Raw genomic sequence first — 26512 nt, forward strand, 5'->3', positions numbered from 1 at the left:
GGGCCTAACAAACCCCATCCAAAGTACCGGATGCTTTAGTACTTCGAAATTTATATCATATCCGAAGGGTGTCCCGGAATGATGGGGATATTCTTATATATGCATATTGTTAATGTCGGTTACCAGGTGTTCACCATATGAATGATTTTTATCTCTATGTATGGGATGTGTATTGAAATATGAAATCTTGTGGTCTATTATTATGATTTGATATATATAGGTTAAACCTATAACTCACCAACATTTTTGTTGACGTTTTAAGCATGTTTATTCTCAGGTGATTATTAAGAGCTTCCGCTGTCGCATACTTAAATAAGGACGAGATTTGGAGTCCATGCTTGTATGATATTGTGTAAAAACTGCATTCAAGAAACTTATTTTGTTGTAACATATTTGTATTGTAAACCATTATGTAATGGTCGTGTGTAAACATGATATTTTAGATTATCATTATTTGATAATCTACGTAAAGCTTTTTAAACCTTTATTGATGAAATAAAGGTTATGGTTTGTTTCAAAATGAATGCAGTCTTTGAAAAACGTCTCATATAGAGGTCAAAACCTCGCAACGAAATCAATTAATATGAAACGTTTTTAATCAATAAGAACGGGACATTTCACATGCCGTCAACTTTCGATGTAATGAAAGTATGTCTTTTAAAAACGAATGCAATGTTTGTAAAATGTATCATATAGAGGTCAAATACCTCGCGATGTAATCAACTATTGTGAATCGTTTATAATCGATGTGGACTTTGTCCGGATGGATTAGGACGGGTCTTTACAGTATAAACATCCTCCATATTTCTGAAGATATTTTCATAACTATTCTTATCTGAAATCATTAATCTCTTCGTGCTATCAGTGTTACATCATATAGAAACTGTTAGTTTCTATATTCTGTAAACTTTCGAGCTTAAAATATGAAAATAGGCTTAAAGTTATAAAAATACAATTTTTTTATAAAAATATTATTTTTATATTATTATTTTATAAAAGTATTTTATATATTTAATAAAACTAATTATAACATAAATTACAAATTAAAACTAAAAACTAAACTAATTAATATTATAATTAAACCCTAATTAATATTAATAATTTAATTAAAACCCTACGCGTAATTAATGCTGGGATCAGACCTGTCAGCAACCCTCATGCGGTCGCATGAGTTTTATGCAAACGGGCCATGCGATCGCATGACTTCTGGATCCAGCTCTGATCTTGGGCTGCTACAGTACTGGGCCGTATACTTTTTATATTTATATTTTTGATTTTTAATTTTCTGTTTTATATTTATATAAAGTATTTATATAAAATAAATAAAAACTTATATTTTTACAAACTAAAATAGAAATAGAAATATTTTATAATTTTATATATTTTGAAGAACTCTTAAAAATATATATATTTTGTTTTTCTTTTTATATTTTTGTATTTTTAATATTACAAAAAGAAATTAAAACTTAATAAAAATCCTTTTTTATAGCGTTTCGCTTTCGGCGTTTAAGTTGTCCCCGGCAGCGGCGCCAAAAATACTTGATGTGTAAGCGAATGGGTATGTAATAGTTATATTTTTATTGCGAAATACTATTAAATACGATACAATTTTACACAAGTTATTTATTTATTTATAGAGTGGATATACCTAAACCTTGCTACAATACTTATAGGCAGTGTACCTAATCATACAGTAGTGTAGTTTTTAGTAAGTCCGGTTCGTCCACAGGGAACTAGCCAAGTTTAACGCTATATTTTTAAAACTATATTTGTATATAGCTATATATATACATATATATATATATATATATATATATATATATATATATATATATATATATATATATATATATATATATATATATATATATATATATATATATATATATATATATATATATGTATATATATGTATATAAGTAGTATTATTATTATAAAAGGGGGTTTTTACCGTTTAATGACCAGTTTGTCGATTTTAAAACTTTAGTCGCAGTTAATACCTAATGTAAAATATTAAAAATAAATATAACTTAATTTAAAGCGTAAAGTAAATGACGATAAATAAAATTGCGATAATTAAAAAGTACGATAATTAAAAGTGCAATAAATAAAATGACAGTAAATAAAAGTGCGATAAAATATGAAATAAAGGAATTATGCTTATTAAAACTTTCGTAATCATGATGTTTGACGTGTTGATTTTAGTTTATTACCATGGGTTAATTGTCCTTTGTCCTGGATTATTCGATATGTCCATCTGGTTTTTGTCCATAACAGTCCATCAGTCATAAATATAAAGTGCGAGTGTCCTCGTCAAATTATCCTTATATCCGAAGTCAAATATTCCAACTAATTGGGGACTTAAATTGTAATAAGGTTTTAATACTTTATTATCAATTACACCAAGTGTCCTTGCATGTAATCCACCCCTGTTTTAATGAGTCCATTAACTATTAATCTATTCCCGTATCCGGTTAAAAGAACGATTATTAGTACTTATAAATATCCCGCCCATCGTGTCCGATCGAGTGTATATGGTTATTTATAGATACGTCCAATTGTAAATCTTTATATTAAATTAACGAACTATCATTCAATTAAACAAATATAAAGCCCATTAATAGTCCATAGTCTAACTTCCACAAGTGTCGGTCTTTTGTCCAAACCTCAATTATGGTACAAAGCTCAATTATCCCGTCTTTAATATTTTAGCCCAACATCACGATTACTTCAATTTAAATAAGCATAATAATAACTTAGCTATGAGACATTAATTTAAAAAGGTTGAACATAACTTACAATGATTAATAATAGCGTAGCGTTACACGGACAGAATTTCGACTTACACACTTACAACATTCGCTAACATACCCTTATTATTATTAATCTTAAATTAAAATTAAAATTAAAATTATATATATATATATATATATATATATATATATATATATATATATTCGTCCGAAAGAGAGAGAGATTGATGAAAAAGGAGTGCAAAATTCGTCCGAAAAACGCTGAATTTATAGACCCTGGCCTCACTGTTTCTGCCATGCGATCGCATGGGTTTATAACTGCCAGGCCATGCGATCGCATGGCCCCCTGGGATAGCTCACATTTGCTTGTTTTCTTGTTGCCGACGGTTTTAATATATAATATAATATATATATAATTTTAAGAATTAATTATATATTATATTATATTCATGTGCATATTTGACTTGTAATTTTTAGTCCGTTGCGTCGAGCGTTGAGAGTTGACTCTGGTCCCGGTTCCGGATTTTCGAACGTCCTTTCGTACTATTTAATATCTTGTACTTTGCGTTTTGCGGCTCGTACTCTTGTAATTTTTAGACGTTTCTCATCAATAAATTGAACCACTTTGATTATACTTTGTACATTTGAGCTTTTTGGTCGTTTGCGTCTTCAATTCGTCGAATCTGTCTTTTGTCTTCACCTTTTATTATTTAAACGAATATCACTTGTAAATAGAACAATTGCAACTAAAAGCTTGTCTTTCTTGAGGGATAATGCTATGAAATATATGTTCGTTTTTAGCATTATCAAAAATATATATAATTATATATAGTAATATTATTATAAAAGGGGGTTTTTACCGTTTAATGACCGGTTTGTCGATTTTAAATAAAGCGTAAAGATAAATGACGATAATATAAATGATAGAATTTAAATTGCGATAAAGTAAATTGTAGTAATTAAAGTGACAGTAAATAAAGGTACGATAAAATATGAAATATAAGTATTATACTTATTTAAACTTCCGTAATCATGATGTTTGACGTTTTGATTTTAATTTATTACCCTGGGTTAATTGTCCTTTGTCCTGGATTATTTGATACATATTTGATTTTGTCCATAATAGTCCATCGGTCATAATTATAAAATGCTCGTCAAATTAACCTTATTCCCGAAGTCAAATATTCCAACTAATTATGGATTCGAACTGTAACAAGGTTTTAATACTTTGTTTAATGATTACACCAGGTTATCGACTGTGTGTAATCCAATGTTTTATTACTTTGTTAACAATTACACCAATTATCCTTGTATGTAATCCACCCCTGTTTTAATGAGATATGAATATTAATTTACCCACTTGATCAGAATGAATAATCAATTACCCAACCCAAATAATTAATTAAATGATTGTAAACGATGTCTTATAAACGTCACTAAATAGGACATTCGTAATCAATTTAATAATTATTAGTTTAACTAATTTGAAGATAGGTTCGACATGTTCCAATGAGTTGTCGTTCAATTAGACAATACCCCCTACCTATTAATAGTCAATAGTCCAATGTTCACAAGTGTCGGTCTTTTGTCCAAACCTTAATTATGGTACAAAATCCAATAACCCCGTCTTAATATTTAGCCCAACATCACGATTACTTCGGCTCAAATAAGTATAATAATAACTTAGTTACGAGACATTAACTTAAAAGGGAAGAACATAGCTTACAGTGAATATTTATCACGTAGCGTTACACGGACAGAGTTCCAACTTTAAAACCCGTAAAACATTTCTTACAATAACCCAACTAAACCATAACTTTATTAAAATTAACTTAAATTAAAATTAAAATATAAATATATATATTATGTTTACAGAGAATGAAAGAAAGAAATGAAAAATTGGTGTATCGTTCGAGCAGAATTCGCTGGCTTTTATAGATGTGAACTGATCTTGAGGGCCATGCGATCACATCAGTTTGTTTTCTAGTTTGCCGACGTTTTATTTAATAATATAATATAATATATATAATTTTATATAATTATATATATATATTATATTATATTCATGTGCATAGTAGACTTGTAATTTTAGGACCGTTGACTCGCGCGTTGATGCTCTGTTTACGTCTCAGTTCCGGATTTTCGAACGCCTTTTCGTACGCGGAGATATCTTGTACTTTGCGTTTCGCGACTTGTACTCTTGTAATTTTTAGACGTTTCTCATCAATAAATTGAACCACTTGGATTGTACCTTGTACATTTGAGCTTTTTGGTCATTTGCTTCTTCAAATCGTCGTTTTTTCTTCTTTTGTATTCGCACTTATTTATTTAAACGAATATTACTTGAAAATAGAACAATTGCAACTGAAAACTTTACATATTGGAAGGATATTGTGCCTAAATATATGTTCATTTGGAGTACTATCAGTTGTTCTTCAAGAGTGATTTATGAGTCGTCAAATGTTGGTTGTTTTCTAGGTTTTGAAGATCGTGGTGTGGTAAATCCTTCTTCGAAGATATTAATAGGTGATGGATTATATGATGTCCTTTCTTTCAAGTTTGATATTTGGTTGGGTAAGAGAATTTGACGGGAAACGGTAATCTTAAAAAGGTAGCTCCATAAATTGTTGTCATCAAGGTTTATTATTTGTGTTTTCGATTCCTTAGTATGTTGTTTTAGCTTGGGTTTTGATCTCGTGTTTGGCATTTGTGGTTGTATTTTTGTGATGATCAGTTTGTTGTTTGTTGTTTGTGTTTTGTGGTTTAGCGGATGAGACTCGGTTATAGATAGCGTTCTCGTTAGTTTCTTTGTAGCTTTCTACGTTCAAGCCTCGTTCCGTCTTCGTTTTGTATTTCTGGTTGTTGACTTTTTTTTTTTGAAAACGTCTCCATTTTTATATGAGTTCTCGTATTTTGAGCAAAACAAAATATATAAAAGGCCTCCTATATTTTGTTTAAAAAGAAAAGATTTTTTTACTTCGTTGGTCGCTTAGTTATACCCCAATTTGCTAAACAAGTCCCACAATTAACTTTTAGCGCACTTGGTCCTTTAATTTTAAAAACGATGCTCTGGTGGTCCCTCCATCACATGTTCGTTTAGTTAGTCCGTTAAGTACCATCATGTAATTAACATGTGATGTGTATTTTCGGCTTTTAGTTCATATTCATGCTTTCAATACGTTTGAAACCAGGGTTGGTGCCTCATTTTACCCAAATCAACGAGCAAACCCTAATAAAACATCTAATCTAAGAATCTAAAATAGGAACCCTAAATCGTTAATAATAGATTGCTAATGTGGTCGAGCAACTATAATTCAAGTTTCAAGGACTTTAAGCAAATCCTGGTAGTCGTTTCTATTCTTGCGCAAGACATGTATGTTTAACAAATAAATTAGTGCAAAATTCAATTAGGTAATTACGATGTTCGATTGAGGTGTATTTATCTGTAAACACCTAAATGATTTATCTGTTTATCTGAAATCTCAAATGTATGTTTTTAAAATTCTAGATGACACATTAAAAACATCTTAGTTATGATGTATACTACCCCGTAAGTCCGTATATCGTTTTGAATACGATACATTTCTAAGCCGTTTTGTTAATCTCACATTGTGGTAAAAGGTCTAATAGTGATGGCGGCTGTATAACCCATTGACCACTTTCTTTCAACTACCAAAAAAAGTAAAAAATTAAATAAATTTTAAATAATAATATAAATGAGTAAACGAAAGAAAGCACCATAACAAGTTTAATGTTTGTCTTTCGATCTTCAAATCTTATTTAATCTTATGTATACGCGCCCGCTACATGTTTTTACTGAAACATAAGTTAAAATAATGTTTTATTCTGTCTGCAAACTTGCAGGCTTAAAAACATGTTTTTTAGTGCTGCAGACATAATTAAATTATTTTGCAGACATTAAAACAAATAATCTTCACTATCACCATACATACCTTCATGTCACATCTTCTTATTGGCACGTCTGCAGAGCTTCAAACAAAAACATCTTAAAAAACAAACAGTAGATAATTGTTCACTCGTATGTAAAAGTTCTCTCAGATTTGTGAAAATTCAATTTCATCAGTAAAAGTCAAATATGTTATTTAAAGTCGGATTACTCGGTCGATATCGACAAAAATAAGTCAAATAAAGTCAAAGTTGATCAATGTCTAACTAGTCCGATTTAGGGTGTGTTTGTTTACCTATTCATTGAATAGTTTATCGTCGAATGCTGAACCATTCAGCATTCAACGCGTCTATTTCTGACCTCTGAATGACATATCATGCCGAATGATTCAACATTTAGTGTTAAACCATTCATAGTTGAAACATTCTCTCAACTCTTAGACACCTAAATTTTATGTAATATTCTCCTCAAATCATATTTAGGACACTTAACGAAAAGGTATATTAAATTTTTTATTCATGTAATATGTTAATAAAGTAACTTTATCCCAACTGATATCATTCATTCAATATGATTATCAAACAACTTATTTTCATTGAGAATCAAGTTTAGTAAAAGACTTTAAATCATTCAGATTATGAACTATTCAACACTAAATCATTCAGTTTTTATCAAACGCAACTTTAGCTAATTAGAGAAGTTTCGACTGACTAGTTCCCGACTAATGACTTTTACAAGATAAGTATAATATGATGGTAGTCCGGTCAATTGGTAAATTGATGTAGGAGTTTTCAATATTTGGATTCAAACTGGGTTAATCCGAAAACTGAATCGAACGAAACTAGAAAACACTAAAACCATGATTAAATTCAGTTTTCGGTTCTATTTTCAAATTTGCATTCATTTTTCGATTTTTCTTTTTTGACACACACGGAAACTTTTAAAATTATAAGTCAGAATTTAAAATGGAGTTGTTAACTTGTTATATTTGTTTTGGTTAAATCAGGGTCTTTTTGAGTTTTCCAGCTGTAACCGAAATCAAATTGAATTCAAATTCAGTTTTTGGTTCGGTTTCCATTTTTGTTTTGCCTTCAAATTCAAAACCCAACTGCATATGTTTAGGAAATTAAAAACCGACGATAAACACTCAAATAATGGTGCATATTAATTAAGTTAAAAGTAGAGGCCGATCCCCTTAATTAGGTAAGTCACTACAATTTAATCACTGTAATTTGGTGACACAGTACAATTTCAAATAAATGCTTCAAAACACAGCAACATAATTCCTTCAATTTCACTCAACTCAACAAATTTCTATAAACAATATCATTTGCTTTCAGTATCATCCCAACATTCATAACCATCACTTAATCAGCTCAACACCAACTTGTTAACCGAAAAAAGCTAACACTCGCTACAAAAAAAATGCCCCCTCAAGAACCTTCATCCTCCCAAACCAATGCTCCTTTGTTGCGTATTCTCTCCCCAAAAACGTCGTTAATTCAAACAACTCGAGAAAGATCTTCATTAACAATGAACCTAACTAAGCGAAAATTGATTCTCTTGCTCGTTTTTATCCTTGTTGCAGCTTCCCTCCTTAGAGTACTAAGGATCACAATTAGTACATCATATTTACCATCTCTTGAACATGTCCAAAATGCAAAAAATCCGAGCCATACAACCAAAATATTATCCGACAAAGAACTTAACTTTCTTTCGGATATTATTTTAGAAAAATCTCCTTGTAATATTCTTGTTTTTGGGCTTGAAGAACAACTATATCTCAAGTTACCATCCATCAATAAAGGTGGTACCACTATATTTCTAGAGGACAATCAAGAAAAGCTTGATAAAATGAACGCGAATGTTGAAGGGACACGATTTTATAAAATCAAGTACAAGACATCTGCTAAGGAAGCTTATGAGTTGTTCAAACATGCTAGAACACATTCTAGTTGTTCGTTCCGGTCTGGGGTAAGATCACTTGCTTCCAAATGTAAGATCGCTTTAACTGGGCTTCCTAATGAAGTTTTGAAGACTAAGTGGGATGTTATAGTTGTGGATGGGCCCGGTGGGGATGGGCCTGAGTCACCAGGACGAATGGGTGCGATATATATGGCTGGTGTGTTAGCACGAGCTGGGAATGGGACTAATGTGGTTGTACATGATGTTGATCGAACGATCGAGAAATGGTTTTCTTGGGAGTTTTTGAGTGAAAAGAATTTGGTTTCTTCTAAAGGGAAGTTTTGGAATTTTAGGATAGCTAAGAAAAAGAAATTAATTTCTTTGAAACCATCGGTGTAAATGTTGAGATCATTTATTTGGTTCTATCATGTTATTGGGTTGTTGAAACCCGAAGGCAGATAGTAACAACTTATTGATATAAATGAATGAACTATGGAAACCATGAGATTTCATAAAACATGGTAAATCATTGTAAAAAATGGTACTTTGTATATATACAAAAATGAGGTTCATTTCAGATCACATAAATTATAGTACAAACTTTACATGTGTTACAACGATTGTTAGACTGTTATTGACGGGACGTTACTTTTGTCCGTCAAATGAGGTGATTGAAAAAATGTCTTCACAAATCGCAAGCTTCCTTGCGACTTTACGAACTAGTCTTGCGACCTTGCGAACGACTGGTTGCAAGGTGCTCTTGCGACCTTGGGACTAGACATGATCGAAAATTTTCAAATCGCGAACTCATTATTTGAAAGGTCGTATATTTTAATCTGTAGCTCCGCTTTAATCACCGTTTTTTCAAACAGTGTATTTTTTGGAGATCCATCGGTTGGCAAAACGCCAAAGGCGGTTTGTCCCAACAATTTTTTAAAATTCAGCCTCTTAACATCTTCAATTTTGCTGCTTTTCGTTGATTTTTAATTTTAAACATACTTTGACCGCTCATATAACTCATTATAGAACATTCTAATTTATAATTGATTTAAGTATCCACCACTTTTGACTAAAACTAAACGAATCTCCTCAATCAATCTGAAATACATTACACAACTAGAAAACACACATTTGTACATAAATTGCAATTTCTGATCGATTTTTAAATAAAAATTGAGACTTCGGTTTCAATACAAACAGATAGATCTCTAAAAAAAATATAAACTTTAAAAAAAGTTACCTAAATATGAGCTACGGCTCAAAAGATATCGTGATCTGAATATTTTAGATCATTAGCTCAGTCTCAAAGCCAGCTTACGACTAGATGTTCGCAAGGACGCAAGATTACTTTGCGACTCGCGAGGGTATTTTGACAATTTCATTTTTTGAGGGCGTATTGTTATAGTGTGTTTGAAAAATGAGCGTTTTGATCAATATCTCTAGAAAATGATAATCATCTTTTAAATATATTATAAACTACTATTAATGAATAACCAATGGGTAAAACAATCTCTTACTCGCATGAGTTGTTTCATTTTTTTCAGCGATAAAACTAGAATCGTACTACCTCCGTCTCATTCCAATAGTCCAGTATTTCATTTTGGGCTGTCCCAAATTAATAGTCCACTTCCATAAATAGAAAGGAAAGAAGATACTTCATTGGTGGATCTGGAGAGAGAAGATATTTTATTGGTGGAGAAATGAAGTTAGAGGGATTTTCTAAAACTGCGTGTTTTTTGTCTGTGGACTATTGGAATGAGACGGAGGGAGTATTAAAAATGAAAACACTTCATCAAAAAGATGAAGGCCAAAACATAATATGATACACAGACACACCACTTATTATTTAATTAAACTGCCCCCACCCCCCCCACCCCCCCCCCCCACACGGAAGTGTGACACTATCTTAAGATCAACGGGTGTAAGGATGATGTTTTGGCTATTCAAGAAAGATGAATATTTTTTAGTTGAATAGACACAGCTTAACCAAGTTATCTCGTGACTACTTTCAACATTAGTCAACCCAAAATATATTGATAGTGAATTTTAAACCCGAGACCTCGAGGAAATAATGGCCCAACTACTAGTCTACTACGTTATCTTGTGATTGTCATGTTCCTTTATAATGAATGATCATGTTCGTTAGTCAAACTTGATTTCTAACATAGTTTCATCTGATGCATTATACGCAGCTGTAAAAAAAACCTTCAATTTCAATTTCTTAATCATATTCATCTAATCAGATATCGTGTTTTAACAGCGGAAATCTAATCGAATATCGTAGCATCTCTAATCCAACAATCACATTATCGAATACCCAAAGGGAAAAAAGAGAAAAACAGTACTACCACCATGAGTTTTTACTAAAACAAGATGCACACAAATAATAATATGCACCAAAAACAAATCAGTGGTTAAAGTTCCCTTACTCGGGGTTATTTTATCTTCTTCATTAAAATAGATGTTCTAAACTCCGCATCATCTTTAATAAAACTCCACCACAAATAAGTGAGAGGTATCGTTGTCGCATGCCAAGCAGCATGTGCATCTACAAATCCTTCATATGGAGGAAAATCATATATTTCTAACAGCATAGCAAATGCACCCGCAACTATCACAAACCATAATTTCCAACGTGATGGATGACTACTTACTCCACCCCATATTGCCCATATCAACATTTGTGCAACCCCCATCGCGACACACACTTTCATGTTCCACCCTATCATTACAGTCAATTAATTTAATTTCTTAATAAGTAAAAAAAGAAAAAATTAAATGGGTGTTGTTGAAAGGTTAGAATTATGGATAAGAAAGATACCGTAATCTAGTTTGTAATTGTTGAGGTACAAAATGTGGGTGGTAATAAATGCGAGTAATGGAGCGGAAACCATGACTCGTGCAGCCTCAAGCCTCACATTGAAGCTTCTTAATATGGCTACTATGAGTGAGTATCCAAGCAATGCAATTGCAGAGAAGTAGTCTAGCTTTTCTGTTATGTCCACATCTCTGTACATTTAAAAAATTAAAAATTAAAAAATTAAAAAAAATAAAAAATTTATCACACAGATCACCTTTTAAATACCACAACCAATAATCAATTGGGATATATGTTTGCTTATGAGAGCACTATAAAGAAATACTGGTACAGTTTGCTATATGGTTAAAAAAACAGGAGTTTGCATTGATTAATTAATTAGCAATTTCAGAGCACTAATTAGCTAATCGCAGCCCTAAAACACAATCAAACGACTCATTTTTAATAAATCAACCACAAAGGTACAAATATAGACACTGTTGTAAACGGCAGCTGACTAGTCGGTTTGATGACTAGCCAGTCCAATTTCGCCCATAACATTAAAGTTTTCAGTCAACAGTAAAATTCAGATCAAAGTCAGTCAAAGTTGGTCCGAGTTTGTGTGAGTCGGGCCTTAGTCAAGGTTGGTCAAAGTTAGGTCAACATTTTAATATATTTATACTCATATTTCGTGACCTATACATATGTTAGAAATATTTACGTTTGAAATATTTATGTTTGATATAATTATATGTAATATATATGTTAAATATAAATATATAATAAAAGTCAAAGTTAGTCAACGTCCGACTCGACCCTGAATAGACCCAACTCGACCGAGCAGTCATTTCAAAATCCCGATCAACTCGTCACCGTCTAGCTCAATGATACTTACATCAATACAGATAGAACGTGGTAATTATGACAGGCCTTAACCTGAGTTTTGTAATGTTTTAAAAACATTTATTATATATCTATCTATATAAATATAAATTTAAAAAAAAATTCAACAAACTCACCGACTGTGGAAAACGGCACTCCAAAACCACGAGTTCAATGCGAGGAGTCCGTATAGATGCCATAGACCGGCATAATCATAATACGGCTTTTTATCTGCTCTCATAGGCAACTTGTAATGCAAAAGGATGAAAAAAGATACCCACCCATGAAAATGCATTGCCAGATTAAGTGCCGAAAATGCAACAGAAGCAGGCTCCTGCAAAAAAGACATTATTTGTATCAGTACTTAAATATAAAGATAAAAAAAAAGGGTATTAGAATCCGCTTTGATTGTAACAAACCTGTATCCCGAATACTCGTTTGAAGGGCCATTTACCATGATACTTGACAGGCTCGTAACCAGACTCTGCTCGACTTTTTTCCCTATTGACCATACAATGATATCGGCAATCACTATTGCAATCCCATTGTTTCCATTTTATGTACCGAGGCTCTTGCATGTACCAGGGTCCATCAAGTGGGGCCCCATTAGATGAAAAATTGCAGTGTGGAAAACATATCTCACCCACACATCCAGATGTCTCACAATCTTTTAGGCATGACCTGGATCATAAAACAAAACTAGAACTAAAAAAACTTCTCTTTAATTTTAATAAATTGTATACAATTTCATAGCTTTAACAAGATAACAGTACAGTATGAGCAAGAGTTTGTGAAAATACATTAGTTACCAATACAAACTACCAAGTGATATTTGAATGTACAAGAAAGGGTCATGGCAATTAACTAAGGCTAATTAGTATTGCTTGGATATTTTTTACAGAAATTGTGATGATGCTAGCTGTAATTTATTTTTAACTGAATATGGTAAATTTGAGTGTGTAAAGGTACAATAGTTCACACACAAAAAAAATTAATAAAAAAAAAATGTACCTATATGTGGGATCGGCATCACCAACACTTGCATGAAGAACCCCCAATAAACAAGCAAATGCACACAAACAGATCCAGTAGCAACGTACCATCTGCACAGATTGAGATACTATAATATTCATAACAAAGAAAAAATGTATCATATAAAAAAAAGGTTTTAATCTACTCTTATAATTATAATTTTTTAAATGGATCGAACGAATCATGGATCTAACCAAGTATTGATCCACTTAAATGGATCGATGAATTGGATCATTAGATAGATTAAATAAAATGATATATTATTTGATCCATAATATTATTGTATCGGATCGGATTGCATTTGGATCATGATTCGATACATTGACAGGCCTAGGAAGGAGAACATGTGAACTGGAAGGCATACAGAGGATAAATGTTTCGACGGTGGAGGCCATATTGGAATAATCTTTCAAGTATAAATGTACACCACTTAATGTGCTCGTCATTATATTATACGACGAGTAACCAAAAAACATTCATATTTTAGTGTTTTACAGCAGATAAGTTTATATCGCACTTCAATCTCCTACTCATCATCTGGAATTTCATCTTCTTTTGCACACATGCATCTATTAGGTACCAGTTGCAATCAATGAATGCTTATCAATAAATGATATAAAAAAAATGGCACATTTATATCGCACTTCAATTTGGACAGTTTGCGAGAATATAAACAAAAGTAAAAACAATCAAACATTTTTGCGTCCTAAATAGATTACACGTTAATAACTCCATATTCAATCAGGTAGTGAAACTCACTTAAATATTTCAGATGTTTTTGTATATAAATTGCCTAATCCGGAAAAAAAAAATTACAAAATTTAAACACACTAGCACCTAATACACATTTAAATCAACAATTCAGTGTATAATATATCTATAACAACATGTATATGTACAACTAAATAAGGTGATAAGCTAATGAGCAGACTTACACGGACACAATCGATTCGATCTGATGGTGAATTAACCTACTGCAATAAATACCTATTAAACTACTACTGCATAATAATTTTAAGTGATTTAATAACAAAATTAATGAGAAAACGTCATTCAGAGAACACTAATTTTTGAATTCTGATTCAATTGAATACCGATACACTAATCGTGAATTAGTGATAGACAGTTAAACGTGTCTCTATGAAGCATGTAAATGTAAATACGGATCATATATATGAAATCGGAAAATATATAAACAGATCTGAAGGTATTTGGAGACGTATAGAACCTGGTGACGTAAGCAGAATGAATGAGTTAGTTCACCTGATGAAGATGAAACTTCCGGCTGAAAAAGAGTCTTCTTGTCAATGCTGTGTGTGTGAGTTCAACAGAAATGATCTCTTCTTAACTTCTTTTTCTCTTTATTATATAAATAGTCCTTTTTGATTTTGTAAACAACCCTTTTAGTCCTTTAAGTATTTTACGGAGCTATTAGTTAACAAGTTATGTTAAGTTGACGGAATATAACACCACAATTATCGTTCCTTATCTTCTTATTTATTTAATTTTATGTATTATAAGATGATGATTCGATTCGATTCAATTCAATTATATAATTCGTGTGTTTTATATCTGAAAAAGTATTTTTCAAGTATTTTATATAAACTATTTTCGTTGTTATTTTGGGGATTGCAATCAAAGAATTTTCCCTTTGTACTCGGCTCTCGACATATAGACAGTAGGACCTAAGAAACGGACGCTGATCCAGATTCAGTTAATCTTTATATATATGTGACCACCGCGCTTCTAGCCGAGTGGTATCCCCATTTCATGTCTTTATGGCTGAGGTTGAGTTCATGAGTTCGAACCTCATTCTGCTCACCCTCTTAATTAATTTGTCTGTAAGCTCCAGATTGACCTCGAGGGGGGATTTTCTCCCGTATTCATTCAGGACTCAAACCCGGTCTACCTGCCCTTCAGAACAGTTTAAGGATCGGGTTCTAACGTTTAATTAATAATATTTATTATTAATACTTGCGCATTAATAAATGTATTTTTATACGTTTACTTGTTATCGTACTTGACTTTACATGGCCCGACACGTCTTTGTGACACGCGTACTTTTCGCGAATAATATTTTAGAATATTATTTACATTCATGATTATTTATTATTAATCATTTTAATTAACTAAGGTTACTAGTTAATTAATTGGGCTTTATTTGGGTTAATTGCATACTTACTTGGACTTGGGCTTTTATTATTGGAAATGGACTTGGAAGCCCACCCTACACTCTTAATGGACTTGTAAGCCCGTCATTTAAGCTAGTGATTTACTAATGGAAGCATGGATTAATTAACATAAGTAAAGGAATCTAGTTACTTGTATCTTTACACCTTGTTCCCATAACCATTTAGCTTTAATACTACTTCAAGCTCACACCACTCTCCCATGTAGAAAGTAGATTTGAACCTTGCCTTGTTGGGAGTCTTGGCCGTCGGCCTAGGTGCTCATGGGGGAGTGTTTTGTTTCAAATTTTTTGATTACTTATTTGCTAGTTCACTTCATTTCACACACACACAAAAATACTTGCAACTTTCTCTCATCTTTTCTCTCTTTTCTTGTAAGTTACAAGCTTTATTTTTCCTTTCTTTTTCTCTTCAAAACCGAAATATATACATATACATTATCATCATTTGCTTGTTTTGATTCCTTGTTCTTTGTTGTTGATTACTTACTTGTTGTTTATCTTTGTTAAAGATCAAGTTCTATAACTTGTATCTTCATCTAATCTTGGTTACTTTCATCTTTTGTTGTAAAGAACCAAGAACAAAGAATCTAAACTTTCTAGTTTATGGTTCTACACTTAATGTTTTAAAGATTTAAAGTTCATGAGTTGTAAAAACCATACTTGAATCCATGTTTGTAAACTTAAGGTTTACTTTCTTAAAGATCAAAGCCTTGGCTTGAATCTTTAAAGTATGAACAACCATGAACTTGTTACTTGTAGATTTAACTTATTTCTTCATTTTATGTACTTTAAAGTTGAAATGTTGTTAATTTGGTCAAATATTACTAGTTAATCTTGATCTCATATTTCTTGAAACTAAAAGTTAACTTTATAAGTTTAAGAACATGGAAGTATAACTTTCTAGTTATAACTTCATATACTTGTGTTGGATTTAATTTTCTATAGCTTATGGTCTTCTAATTTTGTTGTGAACAAGAGCTTATGAGCTTACATACACTTTACAAGATGAGAATCTAAGTTTCATAACTTATGGTTTCATTAAAGTAAAGATTCAAGTGTTATGACTTAGGATTTAACTTAGTAACTTTAGATCTAGACTTTTGGGTCTTGGATCTTCAAGATCTAACTAAGAACTATGTTCTACAACTTAAGATCTTGATTATTTAGTTTACTTTCAAGTTTGTAGCTTAATATTACTTTTAGAGTTCATGTATGTGTCGGATCTAAGATCTTGATGTAACTTTGGTTCATCAAACTACTTGCAATACTTAATTGAGTTGTGCTACTTATCTTAGACTTACACTTGTGTTATGATGGTCAAAACTTGGTAAAGATGATGCAAACACATCAACGAGTTGTACACTTGAAGCTATATGCATCAAAGGATGAGAACCGTGATGAGCATCGAGCACCAAGAACCCACCGGAACACTAAACCTACTGTTTTTCGGGTCTGATCAGAATACCTGGGCTACCGGAAAGTTGATTCTCAGTTAGCTCTGTTCGAGTAGATAATTTTTTGTTTAAGACTCATCTTAATCCGAGTTACGGTTTAGGATCTATGGCCCTCCGAACGTCACTATGTCCTTTTAACGTTGTGCTGAAAATTCTGACCTACTCGCACTTAAACCGTCGCCACGATCAAAGGAAGACGAGTTTGGTTCTGGAATTTTTACAGCAACTAAAGGACTCATATACGGAGCCATGTCCACTGGTCCCACCTCAATTCAGTTTGTATAGAGGTCGTGGCGACTGATCGAAGTCAGCCTTTGTTTTAAACTCTTTTCTAGAATGAAACTTACTTTATACTTTTTGTTTGATGATGAATGATGATGATACTTAGGACCTAATTTACATACATTTAAACCTATTGGGACGATTTACGGACTTAGTAACTTTTGACTTAGGTTGAGGACCTTTTGGACAAACGTACTTGCTTACTTTTCCCGAGTCAACTTTACTACTACTTTATCACTATGAGTTTTAGCATCCCTTTTTACTTTAACTATTTTGGGAACTGAGAATACATGCGCATTTTACGTTTTACATACTAGGCACGAGTACTTAAACTTTATATATGTGTGGGTTATACAACGGCATAAACTTTCCCCTTAGCTCGGTAACGTTTAGTCATTGGTCTTTGAACCGGTGAACACGAATCTTAGATATGGATCCATAGGGTTTGACATCCCCACTCGGGCTAGTAGCACTAGCACTTAACGGGTGTTTAATACTTCATAAATATACGCACTCGCCAAGTGTACTTTCAGGGGGTTATAAACGTTAAGTTAGTTACCAAGTGCCTGTAGTGACCCGAATTTTTCCATGTTTATATATATATATATATATATATATATATATATATATATATATATATATATATATATATATATATATATATATATATATTAAATGAAATTGTTATTTACATGATTAAGTGTTTCCAACATGTTAAGCAATCAAACTTGTTAAGACTTGATTAATTGAAATAGATTTCATATAGACAATTGACCACCCAAGTTGACCGGTGATTCACGAACGTTAAAAACTTGTAAAAACTATATGATGACATATATATGGATATATATATATATATAGTTAACATGATATTATGATAAGTAAACATATCATTAAGTATATTAACAATGAACTACATATGTAAAAACAAGACTACTAACTTAATGATTTTGAAACGAGACATATATGTAACGATTATCGTTGTAACGACATTTAAATGTATATATATCATATTAAGATATATTAATATATCATAATATCATGATAATATAATAATTTAACATCTCATTAGATATAATAAACATTGAGTTAACAACATTTAACAAGATCGATAACTTAAAGGTTTCAAATCAACATTTACATGTAACGACTAACGATGACTTAACGACTCAGTTAAAATGTATATACATGTAGTGTTTTAATATGTATTCATACACTTTTGAAAGACTTCAAGACACTTATCAAAATACTTCTACTTAACAAAAATGCTTACAATTACATCCTCGTTCAGTTTCATCAACAATTCTACTCGTATGCACCCGTATTCGTACTCGTACAATACACAGCTTTTAGATGTATGTACTATTGGTATATACACTCCAATGATCAGCTCTTAGCAGCTCATGTGAGTCACCTAACACATGTGGGAACCATCATTTGGCAACTAGCATGAAATATCTCATAAAATTATAAAAATATGAGTAATCATTCATGACTTATTTACATGAAAACAAAATTACATATCCTTTATATCTAATCCATACACCAACGACCAAAAACACCTACAAACACTTTCATTCTTCAATTTTATTCATCTAATTGATCTCTCTCAAGTTCTATCTTCAAGTTCTAAGTGTTCTTCATAAATTCTACAAGTTCTAGTTTCATAAAATTAAGAATACTTCCAAGTTTGCTAGCTTACTTCCAATCTTGTAGAGTGATCATCCAACCTCAAGAAATCTTTCTTATTTACAGTAAGATATCTTTCTAATACAAGGTAATACTCATATTCAAACTTTGATTCAATTTCTATAACTATAACAATCTTATTTCGAGTGGAAATCTTACTTGAACTTGTTTTCGTGTCATGATTCTACTTCAAAAACTTTCAAGCCATCCAAGATCCTTTGAAACTAGATCCATTTGTCTCTTTTCCAGTAGGTTTATCCACAAAACTTGAGGTAGTAATGATGTTCATAAAATCATTCGATTCATACATATAAAGCTATCTTATTCGAAGGTTTAAACTTGAAATCACTAGAACATAGTTTAGTTAATTCTAAACTTGTTCGCAAACAAAAGTTAATCCTTCTAACTTGACTTTTAAAATCAACTAAACACATGTTCTATATCTATATGATATGCTAACTTAATGATTTAAAACCTGGAAACACGAAAAACACCGTAAAACCGGACATACGCCGTCGTAGTAACACCGCGGGCTGTTTTGGGTTTGATAATTAAAAACTATGATAAACTTTGATTTAAAAGTTGTTCTTCTGGGAAAATGATTTTTCTTATGAACATGAAACTATATCCAAAAATCATGGTTAAACTCAAAGTGGAAGTATGTTTTTCAAAATGGTCATCAAGACGTCGTTCTTTCGACTGAAATGACTACCTCTTACAAAAATGACCTGTAACTTATATTTACGACAATAAACCTATACTTTTTCTGTTTAGATTCATAAAATAGAGTTCAATATGAAACCATAGCAATTTGATTCACTCAAAACGGATTTAAAATGAAGAAGTTATGGGTAAAACAAGATTGGATATTTTTTGATTTTTGTAGCTACGGGAAATATTAACAATTCTATACAAATCATATTCTAGCTAACTTATATTGTATTATACATGTATTCTAATATATTATGTAATCTTGAGATACCATAGACACGTATGCAAATGTTTTGACATATCATATCGACCCATGTATATATATTATTTGGAACAACCATAGACACTCTATATGCAGTAATGTTGGAGTTAGCTATACAGGGTTGAGGTTGATTCCAAAAATATATATACTTTGAGTTGTGATCTAGCCTGAGACGTGTATACACTGGATCGTGGATTGATTCAAGATAATATATATCGATTTATTTCTGTACATCTAACTGTGGACAACTAGTTGTAGGTTACTAACGAGGACAGCTGACTTAATAAACTTAAAACATCAAAATGTATTAAAAGTGTTGTAAATATATTTTGAACATACTTTGATATATATGTACATATTTGTTATTGGTTCGTGAATCGACTAGTGGCCAAGTCTTACTTCCCGACGAAGTAAAAATCTGTAAAAGTGAGTTATAGTCCCACTTTTAAAATCTAATATTTTGGGATGAGAATACATGCAGTTTTATAAATGTTTTACGAAATAGACACAAGTAATTGAAACTACATTATATGGGTGAATGATCGAAGCCGAATATGCCCCTTTTGCTTGGTAACCTAAAAATTAGTAAACCGATCTACTAATTGACGCGAATCCTAAAGATAGATCTATTGAGCCTAACGAACCCCATCCAAAGTACCGGATGCTTTAGTACTTCGAATTCGTTTTTATCATGTCCGAAGGATTTCCCGGAATGATAGGGGATATTCTTATATGCATCTTGTTAATGTCGGTTACCAGGTGTTCACCATATAAATGAATTTTATCTCTATGTATGGGATATATATTGAAATATGAAATCTTGTGGTCTATTATTATGATTTGATAATATATAGGTTAAACATATAACTCACCAACATTTTTGTTGACGTTTTAAGCATGTTTATTCTCAGGTGATTATTAAGAGCTTCCGCTGTTGCATACTAAAATAAGGACAAGATTTGGAGTCCATGCTTGTATGATATTATGTAAAAACTGCATTCAAGAAACTTATTTTTGATGTAATATGTTCTTATTGTAAACCATTATGTAATGGTCATGTGTAAACGGTATATTTTAGATTATCATTATTTGATAATCTACGTAATGCTTTTTAAACCTTTATCGATAAAATAAAGGTTATGGTTGTTTTAAAAATGAATGCAGTCTTTGAAAAACGTCTCATATAGAGGTCAAAACCTCGCGACGAAATCAATTAATATGGAACGTTTATAATCAATATGAACGGGACATTTCAGTGCCCACAGTTATACATATACTTTTCATACTGTTTTGAAACGCTGTTGAAGCACTGAAATCTCGTGGCCTACCTTACATACTGTTATACTTAAACTATAGCTCACTAACCTTTGTGTTGACGTTTTTAAGCATGTTTTTCTCAGGTGATTAAGGTTGCTTGCTTCCGCTGTTGTACTAGTCATGCCTTGTAGACACCCACTGCACTTGTTAGAGTTGTCACCGCATGAAACGTTTTATCTGCATTCAAACTATGTTTCCTTTTGAAACAATGATTTGTAACGACCATTGGGTCACATACTATTACTAATTGCTTCTGTTCATTGAAGCATACTTTTGTTGTAAGATATTTGATGTTGGTTAAGACATCACCTTTATTCATGAATGCAAGCTTCTTTTGAAACCGCATTAGTATATGACCTTGTAATGATCCTGTTGTTGATGATTCGTACACGATGGTTTTGTACGGGACATCACACAAAACCAATGCAAGTTTTACTAACCGATAGACATAACGATATGAAAGATGCTTTTCAGTTTCAACCATCAATTTAGCAAGGTCGGCAATCCCATTTAAGTTAGAAAACTTGTCATCTTGACGTACAACCTTATGATAGATGTTAAGTTCACGCTTAAGAAGATCTCTTTCCCTTTCATTAAAATCCATAGGATACATCTCACTCAACTTCATTAACTTAGATTCATTAAACATACAAAATGAATTACGTGGGCTTAAAGCCGCCATATTATTAAGCAATTCAGTGCTTACCTCACTAAATCGATCATTGAGCTCTCGAATTATCATATCCAAAACCGCGATAAAAATGTCAACCTTGAAGTAATGTTGATTGGTAAAATCTTTCTTTCGATTTCTTGAAACCACATATAATTCATCCATGTTCAACCTTTCAAGATTGTACTTTTGACAAAATGAATTTACGTCCTCCAATAATTCATCAAACCCGTTCTCTCTAAAGCTTTGCAATGACATTTTCGTTCCTTGCACCAACGAAACTGCTTTTAGGATATTTTGATCCTTTCTCTGAAGAGCTCGTGACAATACATTTGAAAGCCCTAAAATGTGTAACATCAAATCCAAATAGAGACAAAATCAAAGGTGTCAAAATATGTAAGAATACCGGACGCTTGTCTCCGACTTAAAGCATTGTCACCTTCATTTTTAACAAACTGAAGAACTTTGACAACTCCTGGAAATAAAGATTTCAAACTTAACATTGTATTGTGATGAGAACCCCATCTTGTGTCTCCTGCTCTTACAAGAGAAAAGTTCTTGATTTTTCCCTGTTCCTGTTTCAACCTCACCATTAGCAATTTCTTCCTCTAGCCTTTCTTCCTCTAGACAAAATCAAACGTATCTCAAAACCACAGCCATTTGCTCTTTTTTAGACACATCACTAGACTCGTCAACTAACAAGCTAAACACCTCGTTACCAATCTCTTCAAATATAGATTTGAGTATTTCTTTGGCGAAACAATCAACAATATCTTTCTGAATATCAGATGAAGTTAGTCTACAATTCTTCGGAGCTTTTAACATTGCCTTTCTTGCATTCTCATTTTGACATGAAATTAACTTCAATGTTTCTAAGAAAGTACCTCTATATATAGAGTCTTCACTCTCGTTATGACCACGAAATGGTAATGCGTTATGCAATATATATCTGACAGCATCAATTGAGCCTTGTAATCGAATTCGATACTCTTTCTTCTCAATATCCGACTGCCTCTGAAAAGCAACATCTATTGATTGCTTTGTCTTCATGAGATCTTTACATTTTTATGTGCTCTATTGTGGAAACTATTAATATCACCCTCATGAACAGCAAATCTTTCTTTTTTGTTCCAATTACAAAATCCATCAGTCACAAATGCATCACTCCCACGTTGTCTTCCAACTTGATCTCTAAATAAGTAACACCACAAGCAATATGCTTTGTCGACCTTTTCACTATACTCTAACCAATGATATTCATCAAACCAAGTAATGACAAAACGTCTATCTTTGGAGGCTATTTTTTTTATCGGAAACAAATGACCACGCGGTTGAGTAGGCCCTCTTTGCAAATAAATCCTCCTTATTTCATCTCTTTGATTAGGGTCATAGTCTAAAATGTTTTTTCTATCTGCGGGATCCCAAGGAAGATTGTTTATATCAATTTTCTTTAACATTGAAGGGGTAGAGTTAGATTTTGGAACTTTATTAGAAGTATTTGCATTTGAAGCTCCTTCTCCATCAAATGATACTTTTCTTTTTAGTACAAATCCTTCAAGTGTTCCTTGCATCTATATATTATTATTAATCGATATTAACTATAAAGCATAAATAACAAAAACTACACATGATCTAAATTTAGGCATTTGAATTAAATTAAGCATAGACTCTAAAAATTGATAAACCCTAACAAATTAAATAGTTAAAAAAATAAATAAATAGAATATAGAAAAGAAAATTACCTGAAAGTGAGGTAATTGAAAAATCCAATCTCGAAATCGTGAGTAATTGTTGAGTAAAAAGATATTGGATACTAGCAACTCGTGTGATTCTAGATTCTTGATGTTAAAAGTATAAAAATGGTTAAATGGGTGTCTGCAACTTCAAATACGGAGTACAAATATCTACACAATTGGGGCACATGGGCATCTTTTAATGTTTAACTTATAAACTTAATAAAATATTATGGGCCTTTTAATTTATCTTGTTGGGTCGTTGGGGTCACTTAAATTTTCCAATAGGGTTACTTAAATAAAAAGCTCATACAATACATATAAATTGGGCTATAGTAAGTGGAAGTTATGGATTTTTGAGTGGGGTCACAGGCCCACCCTATCATACATGTGCCTTCGCCTCGGGCACGAGTTCAATCCAACACACTTTTTGACAACTACTTTGTATTTAAAATGGGCCAACCACCATATGTGAAAGGCCAACAACCACATCTAATCTTGACACTCAGAGAAAGCCCAATAAGCTATCGCATCTTTATACCATTTTCAAAATCAAAATACACTTTTTTTTCACAAAGTTTTTTTTTTTTTTTTTTAAACAACATACACATTAAAAAAAAGTTAAAGCTACCAAATATTTTTATACATTTATTTTTTTTCTAATGTAGGCTATATACATAGAAAAATAACAGTGTATGTCACATACTTTCAAAAAGTGTTTAAATGTAGGCTATTGGTGACCAACAAATTATGCGTCATATTAAAAAGTTTTTTAGGACACGGATTTATAAGCGTAAGGCATAAAGGGACCCAAAAATCATGTGTCTTATTCTATAGCTTTTTGAAACCCCACTTTATAAGTGTATCGCGTTTTAGGACCCCACCAATAGCCTACATTAGAACATTATTTGAAAGTATGTGACATACACTGGTATTTTTCTGAATATATAGCTTACATTGAAAAAAAAATAAAGGTGTAAAACTATTTGGTAGCCTTAAAAGAAAAAAAAAATCCGAACATAAGCTTCAAGTAATGAAGGTGATTCTCATACACCACCGTTAAAATAATCAAATTATTGTGAGATCTAAAGTATATGTAAAGTAATAAGATTATTGCACACATGTAAAGGTTAAATCGATAATTTACTCTTAAAGTAATCAGATTTTTCTAAACAATTAATTAGCTCATTTCGACACTTGATCTCTGTTACATAAAAAAGAACAAAAATCATTCAAACTCAGCCCGCAACCAAGTTAAAGTCAATCACCATCACTAACGACCCAAGTAACAATTTCCGCACACGCCCCATAATAACTAAGTCTGGCAAATGGGTCGAGTTGAGTCGAGACCCAAATAGGTTTGGATCAAAACTGGTCATGAGTCGAACGGGTCTCAAATTTCAAACGGGTCAAACAGGTTAGGTCCAAACGGGTTGGGTCGGGTCGACACCCATTTTTTCTTATAAAAATTGTTCTTAAAAACAAAAGTTTATTTTTTGGGGAAAAAATTAATTATATATATATATATATATATATATATATATATATATATATATATATATATATATATATATATATATATATATATATATATATATATATATATATATATATATATATATATATATATATATATATATAGTGGTAGGATCAAGGGGAAGTAACCAATCGGGGAAAAATGGGGGGAAATAATTTTTTTTTTCGTTTTTGAAAAAACTTTGTTCATGAATATTATAGATTGGATGAAAATATGAACATTTAATAAAGACATTTTGTGATAAATGTTTTTATTTTGGCGAGAAAATGTGCGAAGAATTAATATATAACAATTATCGTGTTTTTCGACCGTATGTTGAGGTTATAGATATTAGGGTTTAGAAATTTAGGGTTTAGATTTAGGATTTAGATTGAATGTTTAACACGAATGGTTTAGAGTTTAGGGTTTAGGGTTTTGGGTTTTTGGTTTAGGGACTAAACCGAAAACACTAAACCCTAACCCTAAACTCTAAATCGGGCTAAATTTTACTTCACAAAACATGAAGAAAAAAAAATATTTTTCACGATCAATATTATCTTGAATGTTATTTTTGTCGATCGTTTTCCCGCCTAAATAATAACATTCATGACGAAGTGTCTTTTTTAAATGTTCATATTTTCGTGTGATCTTGATGCCTGAAAAAAATTTCCAAAAAAACGAAAAAAATAAATTTGCTTCCCCCGATTGGTTTCCCCATTGATCCTGCCCATATATATATATTTTATATATATATATATATATATATATATATATATATATATATATATATATATATATTAATATTTTTTACTTTTATAAAAAACTATTTTTAAGAAATAATATTTTAATATTTTTTTGTTTATAGTAATTTTTAGAAATTTTATTTTAGAATTTTTTAAGTTTATTGTTTTTTCATTTTATATATATATATATATATATATATATATATATATATATATATATATATATATATATATATATATATATATATATATATATATATATATATATATTTTAACTTTTTTCATATTGAAATGAGTTGAAAATGGAATTTAGCGGGTTTAGATGGACTTTCTTAATTGACTAAAGATGGTCCATATTAGACCGAGTAGACCCAAATGGCTGACTAAAGAGACCCAATTTTAGTTGTATGGGTTTCAATTTTTGTTCTATCTCATGTGGTAGTGGTCTGTCTCTCTTAGCGAGAGGTCGGGAGTTCGACTATCGTAGAGAGCAGCATTGCACACAAGGTTGCCCCTTAACACTTGAATTTCACCAAAGGGTGCCTTCCGCACATCGTGTAGCGGGCAGTAGAGAAGAGGGGGTTTTACCGCCCATGCCTCGGATTGGGTCTGTTTCCTCTAGAACAACAATTGTGGGCGGGTTATGCAAGTGTAGGAGATGCACGTAT

The 26512-nt window shown here is 31.6% G+C and overlaps 5 protein-coding genes across 6 annotated transcripts; 1 reads left to right on the plus strand and 4 right to left on the minus strand.

Moving 5' to 3' along the window:
- Positions 1 to 8085: 8085 nt before the first annotated feature.
- Positions 8086 to 8964, plus strand: LOC139867973 (arabinogalactan O-methyltransferase 2-like). The gene has a single exon (XM_071856315.1). It carries the CDS (start codon positions 8086 to 8088, stop codon positions 8962 to 8964), a length of 879 nt encoding a protein of 292 aa, XP_071712416.1.
- Positions 8965 to 10758: 1794 nt separating this feature from the next.
- Positions 10759 to 14609, minus strand: LOC139866272 (uncharacterized). 2 transcript variants are annotated; one of them, XM_071854460.1, is made up of 6 exons: positions 14505 to 14609; positions 13256 to 13347; positions 12664 to 12925; positions 12382 to 12578; positions 11387 to 11574; positions 10759 to 11287 (listed from the first exon to the last, which is right to left on the minus strand). In XM_071854460.1, the coding sequence occupies exons 2-6, from the start codon at positions 13345 to 13347 to the stop codon at positions 11001 to 11003; spliced, it is 1026 nt and encodes a 341-aa protein (XP_071710561.1). In that variant the 5' UTR covers positions 14505 to 14609; the 3' UTR covers positions 10759 to 11000. The 2 variants fall into 2 exon arrangements, with proteins under 2 accessions (XP_071710561.1, XP_071710562.1); XM_071854461.1 differs by having other exon boundaries at positions 14540 to 14591.
- LOC139867974 (uncharacterized) lies at positions 13803 to 22445 on the minus strand. The gene is made up of 3 exons (XM_071856316.1): positions 22259 to 22445; positions 21623 to 22193; positions 13803 to 13845 (listed from the first exon to the last, which is right to left on the minus strand). Exons 1-3 carry the CDS (start codon positions 22443 to 22445, stop codon positions 13803 to 13805), a joined length of 801 nt encoding a protein of 266 aa, XP_071712417.1.
- A 40-nt stretch (positions 22446 to 22485) lies between these two features.
- LOC139867975 (uncharacterized) lies at positions 22486 to 22902 on the minus strand. Its single transcript, XM_071856317.1, has one exon. It carries the CDS (start codon positions 22900 to 22902, stop codon positions 22486 to 22488), a length of 417 nt encoding a protein of 138 aa, XP_071712418.1.
- LOC139867976 (uncharacterized) lies at positions 22899 to 23423 on the minus strand. The gene has a single exon (XM_071856318.1). It carries the CDS (start codon positions 23421 to 23423, stop codon positions 22899 to 22901), a length of 525 nt encoding a protein of 174 aa, XP_071712419.1.
- Positions 23424 to 26512: the final 3089 nt, after the last annotated feature.

This window comes from Rutidosis leptorrhynchoides, chromosome 9 (genome assembly GCF_046630445.1).
Source record: "Rutidosis leptorrhynchoides isolate AG116_Rl617_1_P2 chromosome 9, CSIRO_AGI_Rlap_v1, whole genome shotgun sequence".
NCBI classification, from domain to species: Eukaryota; Viridiplantae; Streptophyta; class Magnoliopsida; order Asterales; family Asteraceae; genus Rutidosis; species Rutidosis leptorrhynchoides.